General features: G+C 54.9%; 1 protein-coding gene across 4 annotated transcripts in view; it reads right to left on the reverse strand.

Annotated features, from left to right (window-relative positions):
• The window catches only part of GPR137B (G protein-coupled receptor 137B), a 63644-nt gene extending 47398 nt beyond the window's left edge, over positions 1 to 16246 (reverse strand). For 2 of the 4 annotated variants that reach the window (XM_019814290.3, XM_045039908.1), the window contains exon 1: positions 15651 to 16246. In XM_019814290.3, coding sequence (XP_019669849.2) covers positions 15651 to 16064 — 414 coding nt within the window. In that variant the 5' untranslated portion in view covers positions 16065 to 16246. The remainder of the gene's footprint in view (positions 1 to 15650) is intronic. The other 2 variants (XM_019814287.3, XM_003993898.5) reach the window with 2 other exon arrangements.
• Between the last annotated feature and the right edge of the window lie 6727 nt (positions 16247 to 22973).

Consider the following 22973-nt stretch of genomic DNA (forward strand, 5'->3'; position numbering starts at 1 on the left):
GAAACTCATAACCAGACACAGACATGCCGGTGATGTGAGGAGGGCAGAGGTGTGGAGAGGCATGAGTGATTTGAGGGGGTGTGAACGGGTGTAGGGAAGTATAGGGAGGTGTGAGGGGGTGTGAGGGAATGTAAGTGGCTATGAGGAGGCAGGATGTGGCACGAGGAGGCAGGAGCAGACCTGAGATGACGTGAGGAGAGGAGGACGGCCGAGGGGGGCACCTTACGGCTCCGGGATGGCAGTGGCACAGCGGCAGGGTTGGGAAGCAGCAGCCCGTGGGCAGGAAGGCACGTGTGTCCCCGGGTGGGACATCACAGAAGGTGTTCAGTGGGGGAAATGGACATGGGAGCGGTGCTTTCAGGGGGCGGGGGGGGGGGCAGCAGGGATGATGAGAATCGGGGTGGGGGCAGCAGGGGGACGAGAAGCAAAGGGCCCGCCGGGGGTTTGAGAGGGGAGGTGAAAGTGAAGGCAAATCCAAGGCAGAAGGCAGGTAATTGGTGACCCAGGTCTGGGCATCTGGGGAGACACAGGGAGCTTCAGGCTACAGGGGTCTCCTTGGGAGTGGTAACAGTGTTGTAAATCTCACAGGGCGGTGGCCGTGTGGAGCGGGTTGTGTCCCCACCCAAGCGCAGGAGCAGGAAGGAAGCGAGCAGCAGGCCAAGACAGGGGCCTGGGGAGGGGACAGGCCACGGGAGAGGGGCCTGGGGAGGGGACAGGCCCCAGGGAGAGGGGCCTGGAGACAGGAGGTGTGAGAGAGAGGCTAGATGATGGGGGGTGGTGGAGGGGACCCTCAGAGGGAGGCCCATGGCAGGGAAACTGAGACAGGAAGGAGGGGCCGCAGGGTGTCACAGGGACAGCAGGGGGTGGTGGCCCCGGGGGACTGTGAGGTCTGGCTGGAGCTCTGATGAAGGGAGAGCCCCAGCTGCCTCTTGGGGAATGAGAAGGGTGAACGAAGGGGTCAGGTCTCTTTTCCCGACATCCCTTTGGTGTCTACACAGTCGGTGAAAACACCAGGGTTTTCAGGGGGGCCCCATGGCGGTGAGGGCTGGGAGGACAGGGTAGGGCAGGAGCACACAGCTGCTGCCCTGGAAGGTGGCTGCTCCATCACAGAAATACAGTGTTTCCCATCGCAGACGCCCCACGGGCTCAGCATCATTCTCACCACTGTAGAAAGTCCTGCCCAGAACGGGTGCCCACGGGAGGAAAGCTAGCGGACTTTCCCAAGATGTCATCTGGGGTTGCAGGAGTCACTGCGCAAACCTGCCTCCTCAGATTCTGATTTAAGACCCAGTTCCAGGTAGACATGGGGTGAAGCTGGAAGCTGTCCCCCAGTTGGGCCCTGTGGCTGGGGCAGAATGTGACCACCCCCCCCCCCACTGTGGGCCCTCCAAGGTCCCCTTGGTAACCCCAGGCCCTTTGCATCACCTTTCAGATGACGCAGGAGGGCTATAGATGACGTACTTGCTTGGACAGAAGCAGAAAGGCTCGAGAGCGGCTGCTGACCTCTGCCTCCTTCCCCTGGTAAATTACAGTCCCTGACCCTCTCACCCACCCCGCTCGACCTTTTGAACTCCTGCCTATTTTTCCTCCTACTGACTCAAGTTGGCATTTGCTGCCTTACAATCATTTTTCCTAATGTCACGTTGGCTGCTTCTGGCAGAAACTCCCCACGCTACTCTTTGCGTGTAGGACGGTCTCCCTTGTGCATTCAGCGAAACTAAACAAAAGCTCTCTGGCCCCAGAGGAACTGTCTGCGACGACCGACTGAACTTCCAAACGTGCACTTGATTCAGTCGCATGCAGACATCCCGCCTGATGAACCCCCACCAAACACGACCTGTGTCTCCGGGGCTCCATATCCCCGGAAGCTCTGCCGCTTGGAAATGAACACGCAGGGCGGACACCCCCCAACTTTCCCACCCATAACAGTCTCCAGACCCCACCGCCCCAGCTGCACCCCGGATCCTCAGTGCCGTGGTCCCTGGGAGAGTCCCGCAGGAACGGAGTGGGGCTGACGCTGTGTGCACCACGCAGGCTGAGGTCGGAAGAAACCAGGAGGTCTCTCTCGCTCACACACGCACTACTTTTAAATGTATGTAGGCACGTTCGTTTGAAAACTTCGCAAACTTGAGGCTGTTCAAGCTTCATCACAGAGTATGTCACGTATACCCAAAGAGGTAACACAGCCAATACTCATGTACCCACCACGCAGGTCAGGCCACCTGTTACGACCTGCAAGGTTTGCTCCGGGTCTGTTTTATTTTTAATAAATCAAAAAGATAAACACGAGGCTCCCAGCATCTCTCTCCCCCACTCTGACCCCTCCCTCCTCTGCACAGATCTTTGCTTTCTGAATCTAGCATTACTCTACCCAGGAGAGCTTATACTCTTACTATGTACGTAGGTATTCCCAAATAACACATCGCATATAAATAAATACGTATGTGTCCACAAAATAACACGTATCCCATATAACAAATACATAGTACCTTCTTGCCTGGTTTTTCACTTCATCTGAACATGTCACCACCTTCCCTACCTTTGTGCAACTTCTTTGTTCACCCGCTGTGATGTGTTTGCAACATTCGAAGGCTGAAACACACGCCCTGCTTCATGCATTCTCACTAAGGCCCGGTATCCCACTGTCCACAGGCCACAGCTGTGTGTCTGTCTCCGGCACAGAGACATGTAAAGCTGGTGAAGAGTGTGGACTCGCGCTGGCTCCCCTGGACTTGAATCATGGCTCCACTAATTATCAGCTGGGTGACTTTGGAAAAGTTGCCTAACCTCTCTGTGCCTCAGGTACCGCACCTGTAAGATGAAATTAATAACAGTGCTCACCTCATAGGTTTCTGTGACGATTAGGTGGATTAACACACACACACACACACACACACACACACACACACACACACACACACAGCACTTAGACAACCGTGGCCACCTTGCAGGCACTCTGTGTGTTTGCTGCTGTTACTATTGTTAGTCCTTGTGTTACCTTCTCAAGCCACGATTCTAAATGCACAACTTCTAAACTGTGACCACGGAGGCTTTCTTGACCATAAAAGGAACTTTCACACTCGCAAAGATTAGGAACCATGACACATTCGCTCTTTGCTCTTATTAAGGTCCCTCTGTGGTGCCCACTTCCTGACATATTGGGGAAATTATGCAAACCCGGGGGCCTGTTCTCCCCAGGTGACAGTCATTAGTCAGCTGCCTCAGTGTTTCCCCATGCTGAGCACCCTCATTCACCAGAGCAGGGTGACACGACAAAGTCCCTGAGACCCAAATGTGGGATTTCTCCCTTTCTGTGGCAATCCTGGAGATGAGCAAAAGACAGCTCTAGGGAGATCAGCTGTTCAGGTCAGCTCTCTGTGAAAACAAGGGCAAGCACGGTGTCTCCATCTTGCAGAGACTGTCCGTGTCTTTATTTTTTATTTTTTTTATTTTTAATTTTTTTAACGTTTATTTATTTTTGAGAGAGAGAGAGAGACCCAGCGCGAGCAGGGGAGGGGCAGAGAGAGGGAGACACAGAATCCAAAACAGGCTCCAGACTCTGAGCTCTCAGCACAGAGCCCGATGCGGGGCTTGAACTCACGAACCACGAAATCACAACTGAGCCGAAGTCGGACGCTTAACTGACTGGGCCACCCAGGCGTCCCGCTGTCTGTGTCTTTAAAGCCACAGAACCCCATGAAAGAGAAAGGTGTATGCTGTTCGTGCCTTGTAATTCTGGGGTGTGGTAGCCTGGAGGCAAGGTGTGCTCCGTCTGGGTCCTGGGCTGGCCAGGTTGTGAGGGACCCGCAGGGAGGTGACGGGGGGCCAGGGTCAGGTCTCCACCTCCCCAGCGCCTGCTTTTGAACTCGGCAAGCTCACGGCCCCAGGAGTGAGTCCTGCTCAGCCTCACGCTGACCTGAGGAACACGGGAGCCCCCAGCACCAGGCAACCTTCTTTCCTGCGTGATCTCAGGACCGACAGTGATGCTGCCTCCCCGTCTGCACGTCTGTAAAGCCCAGAACTCCCTACAAGTACCGACAGCCGTCTCCAGCCTGAGAGTCTGCCGTCCTGTCCTGTCCAGCGGACCCAGAGCCAAAGATGCCTTTCCGGGCGCCTGCGCGTGCATGCACGTGGGTGTCTGTGTCACCCCCGCAGCCCGACTAGGAGCTCTGTGCAGCAGGAGCCGGGCCTCACACCTAACCTGCCCCCGACACTCGGCCCTCCTCTGAACGGCAGGGGGAAAGGCCTCACCATCTCTACCTGCCTCCTCCCTTCCTCTCCTGTTGGCACTCTCCACTGGTCAGGCCAAGTCTGCTCTGTCTCTACCCCTCCCTGTCCTTGGTCAACACAACCTCGTTCCATCTGACAGCGCCCACACCGGCCAGGCCGCTCCAGAAGGCTCCGGGCCCCACGCTGATTAAGGCAGGCTGGCAGGCAGCCCAGGAGGGGCAGTGGTGCCCGGGAGCGTGCACCTCTGTCCGGAGGCCCTCGCCTAACGACGCACCGAACCCTGGCCCTCAGTTTTATCGCTTTTCCTTGTCGTCTGTCACCGGAGTATCTGGATTCAGGGGCGCGGCTGGCCAGATGGCCATGAACCTGCTTCGCTCAGCCCCGAGGACCTCTCTTTACCTTCTGTGTGTATCAGTGAGACAAAGTCCCAATATCCACGAAGGTGCCTTCTACCTTTAAAACTCTAGGACTTGGTAGGGGCGCCTGGGTGGCGCAGTCGGTTAAGCGTCCGACTTCAGCCAGGTCACGATCTCGCGGTCTGGGAGTTCAAGCCCCGCGTCGGGCTCTGGGCTGATGGCTTGGAGCCTGGAGCCTGTTTCCGACTCTGTGTCTCCCTCTCTCTCTGCCCCTCCCCCGTTCATGCTCTGTCTCTCTCTGTCCCAAAAATAAATAAACGTTGAAAAAAAAAATTTTTTAAAAACTCTAGGACTTGGTGCCTGGGTGGCTCAGTCAGTTAAGCCACCGACTTTGGCTCAGGTCACGATCTCACGGTTCGTGGGTTCAAGCCCCACGTCGGGCTCTGTGCTGACAGCTTAGGGCCTACAGCCTGCTTTGGATTCTGTGTCTCCCTCCCTCTCTGCCCCTCCCCGTCCTCTCTAAAATAAGTAAAACGTTAAAAAAAAAAAAAAAAAAAGAAAGAAAGAAAAGAAACTATGGAACATGAAGTGCCTTTCTGGAGGGCAGCCTGCGTCCTCCGCCCCGGGAAGCCCACCGTGACTGCTGCGGCCTTGCCTCCAGGTGCACATGTGCCCCACCTGCAGGGGAGGAAGGAGGTGGGTCCCACAGCCCCCAGCAGCAGAGACCCACCCTGGCCTGCCAAGGCCGCTGGGCAGAGGCCACAGGGAGAGGCGGCCTCCCTCCATGTGGGACAGGCGGGGACTGACAATGCGGATCGGCCTCCCTGGCAGGATTCTCTCTCTTCAGCCTCATGTACGGGAATGACCTTGGCCACACAAGGCGCCATTATCATTACTAGGTTTCTGAACCACTCCTCTGGCAACAGAGGCCATTCCCGATTTGCCAGTCAAGGCCCTGCCTGTAATTGTTCCGGATGTGCTGAGATAAGTAACACCTTAGCAGCACGGAGGCCACTCTGTCCAGCACGGGAAGCTCAGCCGGGGGTTACCGGCCGGCGGGGCCCAAAGGCTCCAAGAAGGCAGGTCCCCGCGCCCCTCCAGCGCACCACGTCTCGCTACGCCACGGATCCTTGCAGGAAGGTACGCAGAGCTACAAAATAGGTTAGCGGTGAAAATGCCTCGGGGGTTCCCCCCACAGAACAACCTTCTGCCTCAGAAATGAGGAGGATCCTGACATTTCCTGGGAACTCTGGCCCTTGCTGGGGGCAGTGTGGCACCTGCTACTGACTGCCAACTTGCGTTCCCCCAAATTCACGTGCTGAAGTCCTGCCCCTCAATGTGATGGTGTCAGCAGGGTCCTCCTTCAGTGGACCCCAGAGAGCTCTCTCTGCTCTCCGCCAGGTGAGGACTCAGAGGAGTCACCATCTGCAACCAGAAAGCGGCTCTCGCCACAGCCCGGCCACAGCGACGCCCTGATCTCAGACTCCCAGCTCCAGAACCGTGAGCAGCAAACTTCTGTCAAGCTGCAGAGTTCTGTTCCTGCAGCCTGAGCACACGAAGACGGCCGAGACGATGCTCCCTGCATCCTGCCCGGAGACAGCCGCCATCCGTCTGTCCTAAGAAAGCAATGCCGTCTGGCAGGGAGAAACTGCTCACGGGGAGGGCGGCCTCCTGCTCCTGGAGCTGCCCCCCGCCCCCCCGCCCCAGCTCACCGCTCACCGTGGGACACGGGGCGGGGCCGACAGGGACCAGGATGGGAAGGGACAAACCCACATCCCATCAGAAACAATGAAAGGAACTGAGAATGTCCCACCCCAAGTGGACAGGACCCGGGAGGATACATCTGTGAAGGGCTGTCGTGGGAGGAAGGACTCTATCTGTTCGGCATGACCCCATGGGGAGAAATGGGAGCTAACCAGCCATCCCCCCCAGTACCACCCTTCTGTCCCGATACTGCTCTGGGCCCCAGGAAGCCGCCACCATGAACAAACCAGAGCAAACAAGATTTGCCCTACACTTCAACGGTAACAAAAGCCATTGGTTCAACCTTCTGTTGGAGACATCCCACTTTGTGTCACGGCTGTGAGGACTGTGACCAAGTAATGTCGGCCAATGGCACGAGAGATGTTCGTCAGGTAGTCTGCTTCCCCCTCGACACCAAGTTCCTTCAAGGCAGGAGCCATGTTCGACCTTAATCTTGTCTACACGGCATCTAGAGAGGAACAGGTGCTCAGAAACACAAGACCAGGCAACCCCAACGTCCATCCACGGAGGAAAGGGTAACCATCCGTGGCAGACGCCCACAACCGAGCATTATCCAGCCTTGAAAAGGAATGATGTCGTGGGGCACCTGGATAGCTCCGACGGTTAAGCGTCCGACTTTGGCTCAGGTCGCAGTCGTGAGTTTCAGCCCCAGGTTGTGCTGTCGGCTGTCAGCGCTGAGCCCACTTCACTTCCTCTGCCCCCCTCTCGTTCTCTGTCCCTTCCCCACTCACTCTCTCTCTCTCAAAAATAAAAAGACATTTAAAAACTTTAAAAAAGAAAGAAATGACGTCATGATACCAGCTATGACATGGATGAACCCCGAAAACATTATGCTCGGTGAGAGAAGCAGGCACACCAGGGCACTTGCTGGGTGACTCCTCTGATGACAAATATCCAGAACAGGTCAACTCGCAGAGGCAGAGGGCACTCCGTGGCTGCCCAGAGAGCGCCTACCCGACGGGTTTGGAGTAATGGAAACATTCTAGAATTAAAGAAAGATGACAGCTGCATAGCACTAATGGCCTAAATGCCACTAAACAGTACACAACACAAATTAGTTGTATGTTATGTGCAGTTCACCTTAATTTTATTTTTTAATGTTTATTTTTGAGAGACAGAGGCATGAGTGGGGGAGGGGCAGAGAAAGAGGGAGACACAGAACCCGAAGCAGGCTCCAGGCTACAAGCTGTCAGCACAGAGCTCGATGCGGGGCTCGAACCCACGAACTGCGAGATCATGACCTGAGCTGAAGTCAGACGCTGAAGTGACGGAGCCACCCAGGTGCTCCCCACCTTAATTTTAAAAACATACCTTGTTGAATGAACGAAGTGAATCTCTAGGTTCCGGCGCAAAGGTGTGTGAAAGCTGTATGTGGACACAGCTTTGTGCTTGTGCTGTCCCCTCACGACAGGAGTGCGGCCCTGATGGGGGCCTAGCCACCTAGCCATGGTGGGGGGGGGGGGGGGGGGTTGTGGAGGGGAGCTGGTGGTGTTCACATTCTGCACCCTTCTCTCCCTGTGACCACCGTTCGTGCACCATGCCTGATGGACGACACAGCCCCCAACAGCAAGCCCAGGAGAGCAGCGCGAGGCAGGTGCGGCCCGGGAGCCGATTCCATTGCATGTGTGCAATTTTACTCCGTGGATCACGTTTAGCAAGTATGTCTGCAATTAAAGGGGGTAGAGAGCCGATGATGTCACAAGACATCAAGCCAGTCGAGGCCCCTCGTCTGTCTCTCCCCAGCCCCTGGCAGGGGAGGGGAGAGTGAATGATGCTCTCTAACCATGAGACATATGAAAATCCGAGTCCATTTCCAATGGGTCCCAGCAAAAATACCAAGGTAAAGATGGGGCGGGAGCTTGGTGGTAAATGCTGGGTTTGTTCTAACCTCATCCCAAGGACCAAATGCAGCCCGCGGTCTGTTTTTGTATGGTCTGTGAGCTAAGAATAGCTTTTACCTTTTAAAAGATACACACACACACACACACACATATGTATACATATATAAATAAAAGAATACACAGCAGAAACCGTATGCAGCTCAAAAGGCCTAAAACACTGACGTGGGCACCCAGCACCACTTCCTTCCTCGGGGCCCTCCACGCACAAATTTGAGGAAATCAACCCACTTGTAGAGAAAAACCACTCGGCCTCAATCTGTCCCCACTGGTTACCAGACTCCACACTTCAGCCCTAGGATAAACAAACAGTAAAATATTCACAAGCCTTTGCAAACCTCTATGAATGCCAACGTGCCAGGTATGGTCTGAAATTGTTTGCTGAGGCTATTTCTGTCCCGGGAAAACCGACCTGCCGGAACGTCAGGGCTGAGACAGGCCCACAAACCAGGAAGAGCCTCTTCTCCTCTCACTGGAGCTGAAGAACAGGAACCGACGGCCGAAAGCAACGCTCCAGATCACATGATGTGTTGTTCTCGAAAACCGAAGAAGTTCAGGGTGATGTCACGGGGGTGAGCAGCCTTTGAGCCCGTCAATGTCTGTCGTCTAGACAGCCCGGCCCTCACTGCCCAGCCCAGCACCTCCAGGAAGAGCCCCTCCCAGGCACTGGGAGCCTCAGGCATTCAGATGGGGGACACATGAAAGCCCTGTCCTTGGGGAGGGCACCCGCCACCCTCCCCGGGAATGACACCCACCTGGGGACAGTGCTCTCTCCCTGCCTCCACCCCCAACCCCACAGGCCCTGCTCATCTGACCTGGGGAAAGTCAGGGAGGAAGAAGATGCCACAAATCCCTGTAGGTAGCAGGGTGTGTGGGACCCAGACCAAAGCTCCCGGTGGGGACAGGAGCCGCAGGTCTGGGCTCGGTGCACACGGATGAAGCCGGCAGCGCTTGGATCGGACTCTGCTGTTGGGAAATCAAGGCTTCGTGGTCAGTGGGGTTTGATTTCACATACACTGTGTGAGTCTAACCATTCCCAGGAGCGCCGAGGGCATTAATGAAATATGGTTCACCTTAGGTCGGCACCAAAGCAGTAATAATGGGAGCAGGGAGAATTAAAAGCTTGTGCTGCAAGGAGAGATCTTGGAAGCCAGGCTGTGGAATTAGAAGCCTTCTTCCTGGGGGAAATTTTTAGAAAGCTGGGAAGCTACTTCCTGGGAGAGGCTGGTGCCGGGCGGTACACAAGGTAAATAAGGAAACTTGTCCTGGGCTCTGTGTGCCCATGCCCTCGTAGAGGCACATACACAGACATATACACAGACGCTTACACACACACACACACACACACACACACACACACACAGGAAGACATGCAGGTACATACGCACACAGAGGCATGCACACAGGCACGCACACACAGGTACACACAGAAAGACATGCACACAGGTACACAGAGAGGCATGCATATAGGTACACATACACAGAAGCATGTACACAGGCACACACAGGTACACACACACACAGGCATGTACACAAACGTTCACACACAGGGGCATGCACACAGATGGATACGCACAGGGGCATGCACACAGGCGTACACACATATAGAGGCATGTGCACAGATGTACACACACAGAAGCACACACACAGGTACAGATACACACACAAACATGTACACAGATGTACACACACCGAAGCATGCACACAGGTACACAGAGATGCAGGCACACAGGTGTACACACACAGAGGCATGTACATAGATGTACACACACAGAAGCACACAAACAGGTACACACAGAGGCATGCACACTGATGTATGCACCCAGAAGCACACACACAGGTACACATACACAGACACACGCACACAGATGTACACACACAGGTACACACACAGCTCTGGAGGCTGTTAGTCCACTGACTGACCACAAGGAGCCCGTGCCAAGGACAAGGAGATCATGGGTGCAGTGCACAGAGGTGAGGCCGAGCATATGCCTTGGTGTGACCGGTCCCAGCTTTGAAATAAGGTACCTGGGGGCTGTGAAAGGCTTGCCTTGTGTGTTCCTAAGCTTCTTACTTCTTCATAATCACCAACAGGCCTACAAGCATCCCCCCGCTCAACTCCTGGATCAGGGCCTGGCACACAACAGGTATTTAGTAAATATTTCTTGATTAAATGGACTGCCAAGACTTGTTTCTTCCTAAGATCAACACCTCCCTTTTCCTGGTGGGGGAGGCGGGGGGAGAGAGGATCCCTGGACTCGATTCTGGCTGCCTCCTGGCTTCCTGTCAGCAGGGCTGAGGACAGGGATGCATTGTGAGTTGGGGGTCGTGTGTGCACCAAGCACAGGCTCACAGGTCTCATCCCGGCTCTTCACGCCAGGCTGGGTGACCCTGGACAAGTCACTAGCATTCTCCTGGCCTCGGTCGGCTCACCTGCAAATTGAAGGGCCGGGCGGCTGAGCCTCCCACTCTCCCCGGCTCCTGGCTCTTCCACACTCTCCCTGAGGGCAGGCCATGCGCCACGACCGTATTACAAACACAAATGCCGCCACGCGGTGGTCTCAAAGTCATTTTGGTGACCCGATGGGGTGATAAAAGGAGAGCCAGCACTGGGGTGTGGTCCCTGCCGCTAGAGGCAGAAAGACGACCTTAACTGAGGTGCAGAGAGATGCCGCACAGACACTGTCTCCTTTGACCTGCTCCAACCAGGGGGATGGGCACCATGGTGGCCGCTTCCCCAGGGAGGAAGGTCAATAACCAGCCACGGGAGCCACACTCGGGGTGAAGCCAGGATTCGAACCCAGCTCTGCCCAGAGTCCCTGCTCCTTCCATTCCCAGCGATACCTCCTGATTCATAGGCCTTTACTGGCACATCATGAGCCCCAGGCCCCCATGATGTGCTCCGACACCCACCACAGCCCCCAGACCCCCAGGATGAGCCCCGGTCCCCACGGTGACTCCGACACCTCCCATGAGTCTCAGCGCCCCGCCCCCCCCCCCCAGCCCCCCTTGCAGCTTCCCAGCTGCCCTGTAAGACGCGCCACGGTCCCGGCTCCTGCCTCAGCATCCACTAATCACACCACATCTCCCCCCACCGAGAGAGGGCACCTCTCCTTTTCCTTCCTCAAACCACCCTACTGTGATGGCAGGAATCTGTCACCGGGCTCAAGACAAAGCTGTAGCAGCAAGAAGCTGAACCCCCTCCACTCAACCGAACTCAGGGACCCCAAGAGTCTGGGGTCCAGACTCGTAATTCCCAGTGAGAATGGCTGGAAGACACAGCTGCCCGGGGATCACCGAGCCCACGGCCACACCGCCACGTCTGCAGACAGACCCGCCCTGCCCAGGGGCTGCCCTGGCCCAGGAGCTGGGGTGGGAGGCACCACAATACCTCAGCCCCATGTGCCTCAGGTGTCAGGGTCCTGCTCTGATGGAAACCTCTATGTGAAGGGCAAATGGAAGGGCAAATGGTGCTAGAAGGGCAGGCTCTGGAGGAAAGGCCTCGGTTCACGCCTCGGCCCCACCCCTTCCGAGCCAGCAAGGAGCCGAGGGGGAGCTTGGTGGGGGCCGGCACGGGTGCTGGGGCCCGGAGCCAGAAACGAAAGGTACTCCGTGCTCCATGTTCCGGAGAGAGCCCCAGACATCTGGGCCGGCCGTTCACACCCTTCACAGGGCCTGCTCAGAGTGGGCAGAACCATTACTACCAGTAGCCAACTCCCCACCTTCCAGGCCATATGACAGGGCAGAGAGTGGAGAAAAGGAGTCATCAATCAGCCTGCCGGCAGGAGGGCAATATTCATGGTGGAAGATGTGACCGTTGCCCCAGGTCCCTGGAGACAAAACTCCAAGGGAACTGCTCAGGGGGATCAGGAAGCAGGGGACCTGGCCACCCTGCTCCCCAGGCAGGAGCTGCGCTGGGAACGCTCAGTCCCAAGAGGTGGAGACCTGAGAACAAAATGGGTTGTGGAGAGAGTCCTGCCAGAGGCCAGCCTGTGCCATGGAGGTCTGAGGACACCAGGGACTCAGGAGCAGCACCTGCCTCCACCTGGGATCTGTGTGAGTGGCGGGGCCCCCAGGCGGGCAAAGAAAGGAAAGGGGCAGGTGGGGGCCTGGGAGGAGACCTCGTGTGGGCACCAGCCCATGACCTGTGTGGCCCCACCCAAAGCCAGGATTGGACGGAAGGGGGGCGGGCAGAGGGGGCCAGGACAAAACCAAGTCCACGATGTAGACATGGGCACATGGCAGGGTTACCCACAGAGCCAGAGGCGAACAAGCTGGAAGTGAACAGGCAGGGAGTCACTTGAGACAACCCTGTCCACGCCCCACCCCCTCACCCCCACCTTGGGCCAGTCCCAGAAGAGCCAGATTCCAAAGACGGAAGGGGAGAGACTTAAGAGTGCAGCCCCTGAGGGACCAGACCGCGGCACTTGGATGGTCAGGGCACCTCACCAGGTGCTGCACAGGCTGCGTCTTCACCTCTCCGACCCTCGGAGGAGAGAGTGAGAAGATCCTTCTCACGGGTCATCAAGGAGGACCCACAGACACGTCAGTGAGCCCCAGGCGCAGGGCCAGACACAGATGACAATGACAGTAAAAACTTCCTCCAGCTCCAGAACCACCTTCCAGTTCCTCCCCAGGCTTCTGCCACGCCCTCTGCCACTGCCCTCTCCTTCCCAAGCAGCCTCCCAAACTGCCCCAAACCCGCCTCTTCTCTGAGGACTCGGCTCCCACTCAAGCCTCCTGAAGCTTAAGCATACACTCCCCTAGATCCCTGAAGTCATTGCTTAACCGTGTGGTACACAGTACATTTTGTGTCTCCCCAGCCAGATGTTCGCCCCTCGCAGAACAGGTGTCACGTACGCAATAGGCTATGTTCTCCCAGAAATACTGTACCACGCAGGACAGGCCTGACACTCAGATGTCAGAAGTGTGGGTGGGTCTCCCGGCTCTTCCGTGCACTGACCATGTGACCCTGAGTGAGTCACTGAACCTCTCTGACCTTCCCCAAAAAGGGAACACTATCTGGGGACTGCCGTGAAGCATAAGCAAACCACTCAGAACTGTGCCTAGCACACAGTAGGCACTTCTTAATTATTTCCTGCTACCCCTCCCCCAAAATATGATGTACTTGTTCTGAGATGGGACCGGGCAGCAGGAATTCTTAAGGCTCTCTCTCCTGGCAATTCCAGTGGTTGAGAACCTTGTCTAAGAGAAGGCACGTGGAGGAGGGGGGCACCTGCGGGGCTCAGTCAGTTAAGCATCCGGCTTCAGCTCAGGTCGTGATCTCACAGTTCGTGGGTTCGAGCCCCGCGTCTGGCTCTGTGCTGAGATTCGGAGCCTGGAGCCTGCTTCAGATTCTGTGTCTCCCTCTCTCTCTGCCCCTCCCATGCTCATGCTCATGCTCTGTCTCTCTCTGTCTCTCTCTCAAAAATAAACATAAAAAAATTTTTTTTAATAAGAGAAGGTACACGGGAGGGAAGAGGGAGTGACGTCAGAGCTGAGCGCCGAGCTGAGCCCCAAAGGGTGACTCCCTTTAGAACTCCCCAGAAATATCAGAGCATTTGTCAGGAAGCCAGGGGATGGCTCTGCTCTGCAGGGTCTCGGATGCCAGCACGGAGGCACCACCTTCCTCCGCCAGCCACCCTAGATATATAAAGAGGAAAAAAAGACTGGGAAGATATAAAGAGGCCAGAGCTTGAGGCCTCTTGGCCTGAGCAGCTCTGTCTGCCTGGTCACTCTTTCCCTCACTCAGCATTTACTTGCCAACCAGCAGATGGTGCAGAAACTGTGGCCCTGGCCCTAATCCAGCCGGGCGGAGGATTTGCATGTGATTAGCAGAGAGCTATGGCACTGCCCTACGTTTCCCTTTTCTTTTTTTTTCTTCAAAAAGGGGCACAAACGATCTCAGTACAAAACACGATCGCTGTCACAGTGCTGGAAGTAACATCAACCCATCTGCCTTTTGTATCTTGCAGGAACTATCTCTTTCTGATCCCACTAAAAAGCTGGAGTAGTCTGCAATGTAGCTGACTGCCTCAACCAGTTTGGGAGCTTAAAAGTAGTAGCTGGCGAGATAAAACCCACCACTTGCGAACTGGAAAACAGGGTGCTACACAGAACATATCAGCAGACTTCAAGTGTGGATCCATTCTTATAAGGTTATACCAGCTACTAAACGGTACGTGTGCTATTTTGCAGTCAGAACGTATTTCCACCAGATTTCCAGTCATGGACTGCTTCTACCTTTTCTGGCCTTTCTTTTTTTTAAGCAATGGCATTTTCTTTAGAGAAACAGGGACGCTGTGAAAAGGAATGTAATGCCTGCTCGCACAAAGCCTCTGCCCATGAGAGAGCTCTTAAATCAACAGGTGACATGGGCAGAGTCCTAGTGAAAATGCATGCTTTAGTGCTTGGAAAGCTAATGAGAATCAGAGATGACGGTGATGGCATTGTGCTATTAAACCTTTATGCAATTCTTTACGCGGTATTTGCACAGCACTTTACAATAGCTGTCCTTTTCTCAAGACAGCCCTCACAGCAGCCAAGTCGATTCACATGGTCTCCCATTAGCTTATTAACAACATGCCTCATAAACTGGTTCCTCTGTGCCCGTAAAAGAGCCCCAGTAAACTTTATGGCTTTTTCTTGGGGGCCTCTCAGACCGGCTCAGACAGCAAGCCCGACCTCCTGCCGCAGCAGCTGGGGAGCTGGGTGGAACCCCAGACTGCTGTTTAGCAACCCTGTGAAATGAATTAGTAAGCTCCAGTTCATTCAAGAGGGCTCCTAAGCTGGAGATGAAAAACATCTTACCCGAAACGGGGCAATCCCACCCTGCCATCACTCAAAACAAAAAAGAAAAGAAAAGAAAAGAAAAAAAAACCGGCGTCTGGCCCAAATCTGGAGACCAACATGCGGATGACCTTTCCAGGCTCAGAGTGAGGTGCCCTGGGATGACGGGATGGAGGAGAAATTCTACAGTTCAAGTCTTCCTGGCGGACACACTTCCCACAGTACCGATCCTGATGTGTGTGTGAGGGAAGATGCGGCTGTGTCTGGACAGTGAGGGCCCGACTGTCCCATGGCCCACTGGACCATGTTGAGCTAGGGGCAGAGACAGACGTGGTGGCCTCCGGCCCCGACTTCCTTTCGCTTTCGCCTCTTTTGGGAATACAAGGGCGATACCTTGTATCTGTACCTGCAGAATGGCCTGCAGGTAGGACAGGGCTCGGGTGGCCCCAGCCCAGTGCCTTTTCCCCTACACGGTCAGCCCTGGGGCTCTGTGACCGCCCCCAGGCAGCCGTCGCCCCGGCATCCGGCGGCGCCGAGCAGGGCGGGGAGCCACCTGCCAGGTGAGCGCCCGCCCAGGTGCCTCCCGCTCGCGGCGCTGCGTTCCGCGACTCACCTGCGTGAAATACAAGTTCATCAGCGTGAGGGTGAAGAACTGCAGGCACACGGGAAAACAGTAGAGCAGCCAGAAGACGAAGGGGCTGAGCGCATTGGCCGCCACGAAATCTTTGAAGTAGAAGGAGAAGAGGACCGTCCGCAGGGAGGCCCAGAAGAGGCAGAGGAAGAGGAAGACGCTCTGGTAGCTAAGCCGCTTGTGGCGGTAGCGCAGCACCAGCCAGAGCTGGACGTAGATGAACACGAAGAGCAGCGAGTAGAACACGGTGTAGACGATGGTGAGGCCGAGCTTCACGTAGGGGGGCACGGCCGGGGTCAGCGTGGGCGGCAGCGAGTCGTTGCGGAGAGGGTCCCACGGCGGAGCCTCCATCGGGCCGGGGGCGCTGCAGCGGGGCCGGGGGCGCTCGGGCCTCATCGGGGCTCGCCGCCGCCGCCGCCCCCGCGGGGGTCTCCGAGCATCGCGCTCCGCCCGGAGCCCGGCGACTGGAGGAAAGAAAACAAGCCGCACTTCCTCCCCCGGCACCACATGATTCACTGGGGCGGCCTTTGTCTGCGATTGGCAGCGCCGCGCCCGCCGCCCCCGCGCGCCCGCCAGCCCCGCGCGCCCCTGCGCCGCCCCGCGCGCCCGCGGGCGCCCACCCCGCGGCCCCGAGCCAAACGCCCTCTCGCCCCGCGTGGCCCCGCCCCGCCCCCCGCACTGCGCGTCCCCGGCGCCGCCCCGCCCCCCTCCAGACACCGCGCCACTACTCTGCCCCGCCCCCCGGCTCCGCGCGACGCGCCCCAGCACCGCACCGCCCCCTGTCCCGCCCCCGCCAGACGCCGCGCCGCGCGCCCCATCACCGCACCGCCTCCTGTCCCGCCCCCACCAGAGTCGGCGCCGCGCGCCCCAGCACCGCACCGCCTCCTGCCCCGCCCCCGCCAGAGTCCGCGCCGCGCGCCCCATCACCGCATCGCCCTCTACCCCGCCCCCGCCAGACACCGCGCGGCGCGCCCCATCACCGCACCGCCTCCTGCCCCGCCCCCGCCAGAGTCGGCGCCGCGCGCCCCATCACCGCATCGCCCTCTACCCCGCCCCCGCCAGACACCGCGCGACGCGCCCCATCACCGCACCGCCTCCTGCCCCGCCCCCGCCAGACACCGCGCGGCGTGCCCCATCACCGCACCGCCCCCTGTCCCGCCCCCTCCAGACACCGCGCGGCGCGCCCCATCACCGCACCGCCCCCTGTCCCGCCCCCGCCAGACACCGTGCGGCGCGCCCCAGCACCGCACCGCCTCCTTCCCTGCCAGAGCTCGCGCTACTACTCTGCCCCGCGCCCCGCCAGACCCAGCGCCGCGCGCCCCAGCACCGCACCTACAGCCGCCGGATACTGTGTGGGGCGCCCCATCACCGTACCTCCCCCTGCCCCGCCGGGCACCGCGCGCCCCAGCACCGCACAGCCCTCCCGGCCAGACACCGCGCCCGCGCGCCCCAGCAGCGCACCCGTCCCCTGGTCCCGCACCGCCAGACACCTCACGGCGCGCCCCAGCACCGCAGAGCCCCCGGCCAGACACCGCGCCGCGCGCCCCAGCACCGCACTGCCGCCCGCCACCGGGTCTCCACTCCGCATCGCCGCCAGGCGGACTCTAGGCTCTGCCTGCGGCACGGCACGCCACCCCGCTCCCCTCCCCCGCTGCGTCCAGCACCCGAAGCCCCCCCACCAACCGCCCGCCCTCGTTTGGTGCTTCTCACTGCCTCCCGCTACCTGCTGATGATTACTTGTTTCGCACAAGTTAATTCTTTTATTTCAAAACAACAAACTCAGTCTTTTTTTTTTTTTTTAATTAAAATGTATAACTGTACGACTCCGGCTGTGAAGTGGTGGTGCTTTTCCTTGGAAATCTCAGGCTGGGGTGACATTTACTTCTAAATCCAGAAAATGCCCAAGATAAAGTTTGTGTTTTTGAGGTCACGTATACCGCGAGTGAGGAAGGGAATGGTTCTGTGGCTGCTGCCTGGTCCCGGTGGTAACCTGGTAACCGGGGCATTTTTCTCCCGGAGACGCATACCGTGCGCCCCTCACAGCGCCCCTCGCCTCCCAACGGCGCAGTTCGGACAGCGAGGAGCGTGGGCGGCGGGGAGGCTGGGTCAGCGCCACGGAGGCCACAGGACTCAGGAGTGAAGCTTTGCTGCCCTGGGTGTGCTGCCTCACATTCCAGTCCAGCCCAGCCAGCGGGGTGTTCTGTCCGCCAGACCCCCAGTCCCCTCATTTGCGGCGCCAGACAGGATCGATGCTCCCAGACAGAAAACTTGACTTAGTTTACACCCCAGGCCATCTCTCCAGGTTACCCCGGGATGCCGGCAGTTGTGGAGTGCTGGGGACAGAGAGGGGATGCCAGGCTGACCTCTGGAAGCACTCCAGACAAGCAGTTCGGGTAAACAGAAGAAAGAGGCCCGAATCTCCAAGGCTCCAGTAATTTCTTGTGACTCCTTTTCTCATCTGTAGAGTCAACTTCAAGCGAAATTGTGGGTTTTTCTAAAACTGGCCCCGCGGAGCCTGGATCCAGCCCTGTTTTTCCTCCAAATTAGTGTTTACACTTTCCCGATATATTCCAGGTGCTTCACCAAGGCAACGTGTACCTTTGGCGTCAGGCTCCTGTTCCAGCTTCTCCAACTTTCCCTTCTCATCGCCACTTGAAGAGGAAATACCGCGGTGCCTGGGTGGCTCAGTAGGTCGAGCATCTAGACTCTTGATTTCTGCTCAGTTCAGGATCCCAGGGTTGTGGGATCAAGCCCCACCTCAGGCTCTGAACTGAGCGTTGAATTTGCTTAAGATTCTCTCTCTCTCTCTCTCTCTCTCTCTCTCTCTCTCCCCTCTGCCCCTCTCCCCTGCTCACATGTTCATGCTCTCTCTCTCTCTCTCTCTCTCTCTAAAATAAAAAATAGAGAGGAAATAATCCCCCACCTGTGATCTTGTTCCCCTCAATCCCTTCTGCACAGAGCAACTGGAGTGAGCTCTCTGAAGAGTAAGTCTGACCATGTTGCTCCCAGGCTTAATAATATTCACTTGTCCCTCACCGTTCTGAGGATAAAGTCCACACCCCTACCCAAGCTTACCTCCCTGACTTGTCTCTCTAACAGGTGTTACAGAATGTTAAACAACTCTTAACTCTCCTACACCTAGAAAACTCTTTCCACTCTTTCCTCCAACAACTAGCCAAATCCTATTCATGTATAAGGAGGTTACTTCCTCCTGAAAGTCTCCCCAGACTATGCCACCCACCATCTACTCAGGATTAGATTGAATGCACCACCTGTGTGATTACAGGGCAACCTTGCACAATTTGTCAGTCACCCCACTTGTCTGTAAGTTTCCTTCAGCTAGAAATGATGCCTTGTTTATCAATGTCTTCCCTGTGTTTGCCTGGAGATTAAAAAAAATATCTGTTATTACCTTATTATACTGAAAGAATATAGTTTGTCATCAGAGGCCCAGGCTCTGATATTTCTCTTTCACCATGTGAGACCTCTATTCACAAGACTACCTTAGGACCCAATATGGCTGCCAGCTCTACAACCATTGCATCCACCTCCCAGGCTGGCCTTAGGAAGAACAGGGGAGAACTAGAGGGCCCTTGTCCTTTCCTGTTTATGGAGCCTTCCCAGAAATACCACAGAATGCATCCGCTTTCCCCTCATTGTTAAAACTTAGTTACCTTAAAGAGGCAACTGCAAGAGAGATTGGGAAATGTAGTTTTTATTCCATATGGCAACATGCACAGCTAGAAGTCAAGGTTCTGTGATTATGGATGAAGAGGAGAATGGATTTGGGGAGGAATTAGCAGTCTCTACCAGCATCAAATGTGCTTCTCACTATTCTTAACATTTTTGAAAATAAAAACTATGTAAAATAAAAATACTTGCACTTAATAGAATGCAACATGCCTGGGGCACCTGGGTGGCTCAGTCCTTTAAGTGTCCGATTTCAGCTCAGGTCATGATCTCGCAGTTCTGGGTTCGAGCCCCACATCGGGCTCTGTGCTGACAGCTCAGAGCCTGGAGCCTGCTTCGGATTCTGTGTCTCCCTCTCTCTCTGCCCCTCTCCCACTCCTGCTCTGTCTCTCTCCCTCTCTCCCTCTCTCAATAATAAATAAATATGTTTAAGAAATTTTTTAAAAAGAATGCAACATGCCTTGTACACTTGAAAAATACTTTCACTCCTCCTCACCAAGGGGTCACACTGAAAGGTCATTTCCTGGGTCCAGCTTGGAGTCCAGCACCTGTGGGGGACAGTCATTCTTCCTTTCATTCTGCCACTGCCCATCTCAATATTCTGATCTCCTAGATTAAGTTGTCTAGTCCTAATTTATCTTATATAAACAGAAGAAAAAATACAAGGCAGTTAGTTAAAATAGATATAAACACACATAAGGCACAGCAAGGAAGAAAATATAAGTAGAAGTTAGAGTTCATTGTTTTTGCAACTCGTCACAAAGCTATAAGTCATAAAACGATACCAATTTATGACTCCTCTCTTCAATGCATATTACAAAATCTCCATTTCTCTTTATCAAGCATCTCAGCTAATCAGGAGATAACTCTCATGTCTGAGGGATCTGAGTATGTTAATTTTTATTTTAAGGTTTTTTTATTTATTTGAGAGAGAGAGAGAGAGAGAGAGAGAGAGAGAGAGAGAGAATGAGTGGGGGAGGGGCAGAAACAGAGAGGGAAACAAAGAATCCGAAGCAGGCTCCAGGCTCTGAGCTGTCAGCACAGAGCCCAACACAGGGCTCAAACCCACGAACCATGAGATCATGACCTGAGCCAAAATCAAGAGCCAAACACTTAACCGACTGAGCCACCCAGGCACCCTGAGTATGTTAATTTTTTTTTAACAAAAAGTTTTTTCCCATTGGACATCCCACAGCAAGAGACACCAGCACGGCTAGCTTCTACGGGCCTCCTTTTGCCCATTGTGTGATGGCAATCTTACATCCCTTTGAGTGTCACTATCATCACAGCCAACAGTAGAAGTGAGCTTTCGTGCAATTTCAGCCCCTGGCATGAAGAGTCTGGAATAGCCAGTATCTCCATTTCGATCTCAAGGGAGCTATGCTGGAGTCCCCTGGGAGAAAAATTCCTCCTCGGTCGCTATGACCTTCAAACTCGCAAAGCCCAAAGGAGAAGGGAACAGAAACAAAAACTTTGCAAGTGGGTCATTTGGCATATCAGAGATGCCATCCCCTTGGATCCTGTACCCACGTATCCTGGCTGCAGGAGAAACACCATATATTGGCCTTGAGATCAGAAGATAGCCTGTGTGTGCAGGACAGTCATATTGTCCTTGCAGGTGTATCTTCCAGCAGGCAATATCACCAAGCCTACAACTGTCATTCCATTATTCTTTAAGCCCAGCTGCTTCTAAGGGACAGAAATTAGCCCACCTTATTTCTTCTTTTGGTGCAAAGTGAGGTTCTTAGTCAGAAGCAATATTGTGTAGAATGCCATGATGATGAACATGCCATTCAGAAAGTCTGAGCATGAGAGCATAGGCATGGTGGGAAAAGAAATCCAACTTCAGAAGCATTGTCTCTTTCAGTGAGGACAAATCACTGATCCCCCTCCATGATGAAAGAAGTCTATATAATAATCTGCTTCCAGGTGTCTGTGTAGGACCTCCTCTGAATTTGGTGCCTTTTGCAAGACTCATTTGGTTAGTGATGCTGGAAAGAAGCCAGGTCAACCGTGGAAGGGGAAGTCTAAGTTGCTTAAAACAAGGCTGAGTCTCTGCCTACATGGTCACTGTGTCCATGAACCCACTGAATAAGCAGTGGACTAGCTGGGGAAAGAAGCTGACTTACATTCAAGGCGCTAGCTAACCTCTCCTCTTGAATACTGAGCGTCTCCAGTGTAACTGGGTCTTTTGGTGACCTGACTTGGTGGCTTGATGGACCAAAATAACATTAGGCTCAAACGGACAGCTCTAGACTGCATGGTAATCTGAGTTTCTTCATAAGGCATTCAGTTCCTTTCATGGCCCAGTAGCAAGCCAAGTTTTTTTCTCAAAAGGAAAATAGCTATTTGACAAAGAAGGTATCACTGAGAGTTGACACTGTGATTCTCCTAATAGGGCTTGTCACGAGTACCATACGTCTGTCCAATCTGCCATTGGCACTTGGATCCAATGCCATTGGATCCACTGAGTCGAAGGCAGCAGAACAGATTGTACTGCAGCATGAGCAAGATGGAGAGTCTTCTGTATCTCTGGGCCATTCCTCAAAATTAGCACCCTCTGAGTCACCCAGTAACTCACCCAATGTGACAAATGTTGCTTCCATTGAGGACTTCAAAGCATTCTCTCTCTTTCCTGTAGGAGGTTGTATAAGGTACAACCGCTCATCCTTTGCTTTGGAGAAGCTATCTCAGCCTGCTGAGATCACTAGACTCTCTAAAATTGGCTCCAAAGGGGGGTGGGGTGGCACCTGGGTGGCTCAGTTGGTTAAGCATCCGACTTTGGCTCAGGTCATGATCTCACAGTTCATGGGTTCGAGCCCTCCATCGAGCCCTGCATCGGGCTCTGTGCTGACAGCTCAGAGCCTGGAGCCTTCTTCAGATTCTATGTCTCCCTCTCTCTCTGCCTCTCCCCCCCTTGCACGAGTTTGCTCTCTCTCCTCTCTCTCTCAAAAATAAATAAATAACCATTTTAAAAATAAATAAAATTGTCTCCTAAGGTCACAAGTCCCTGTATATTCATGCAGTGTATTTCCCACACTATGATTTGCATGTTTCTTACCAACACATCTAGAATATATATGATTTGTGCTGTTGGGCCCCGCGAGCATGATATCATCAATGGAGTAATCACTGTGTTGTCCTAAAGAATGTTGAGCTGATTACAATTTCTATAGACCAAACTGTGATGTGGAGCCGGAGTTGACATAATACTGAAGCAAGATGGGAAGCCGTCCTTGCCAGATGAGAGAAAGCAGTTTTGGAGTTCTTTGCTTAATGGGAATGAGAAAAAAGCATCCTTCTCCAGGAGCTGTGTGGATTTGCTGTACAAAGTTACCACCTTGTGAAGCTCATGATAACTCATTATCACTAAGACCCGTCCATCTTCTACATCAGCTGGACCGTTAAATGTGGATGTTGTCGGAAGTTACCACTTCTGAAGCGTTCAAGTTCAGGCCTAAGAATTGCATATGGGTACAAGTTGTCTGTTGATGACGTGTCCAAGCTGGAGCATCCTGGTGTGGATTACGTAGGGCCATGGAGGACTACCCATCTATTTCGGTGCTAGGACTCATGGTCAATTAGTTTCTGCCAAAGAGATCCAATGTGTAGATA

Source organism: Felis catus, chromosome D2 (assembly GCF_018350175.1).
Source record: "Felis catus isolate Fca126 chromosome D2, F.catus_Fca126_mat1.0, whole genome shotgun sequence".
NCBI classification, from domain to species: Eukaryota; Metazoa; Chordata; class Mammalia; order Carnivora; family Felidae; genus Felis; species Felis catus.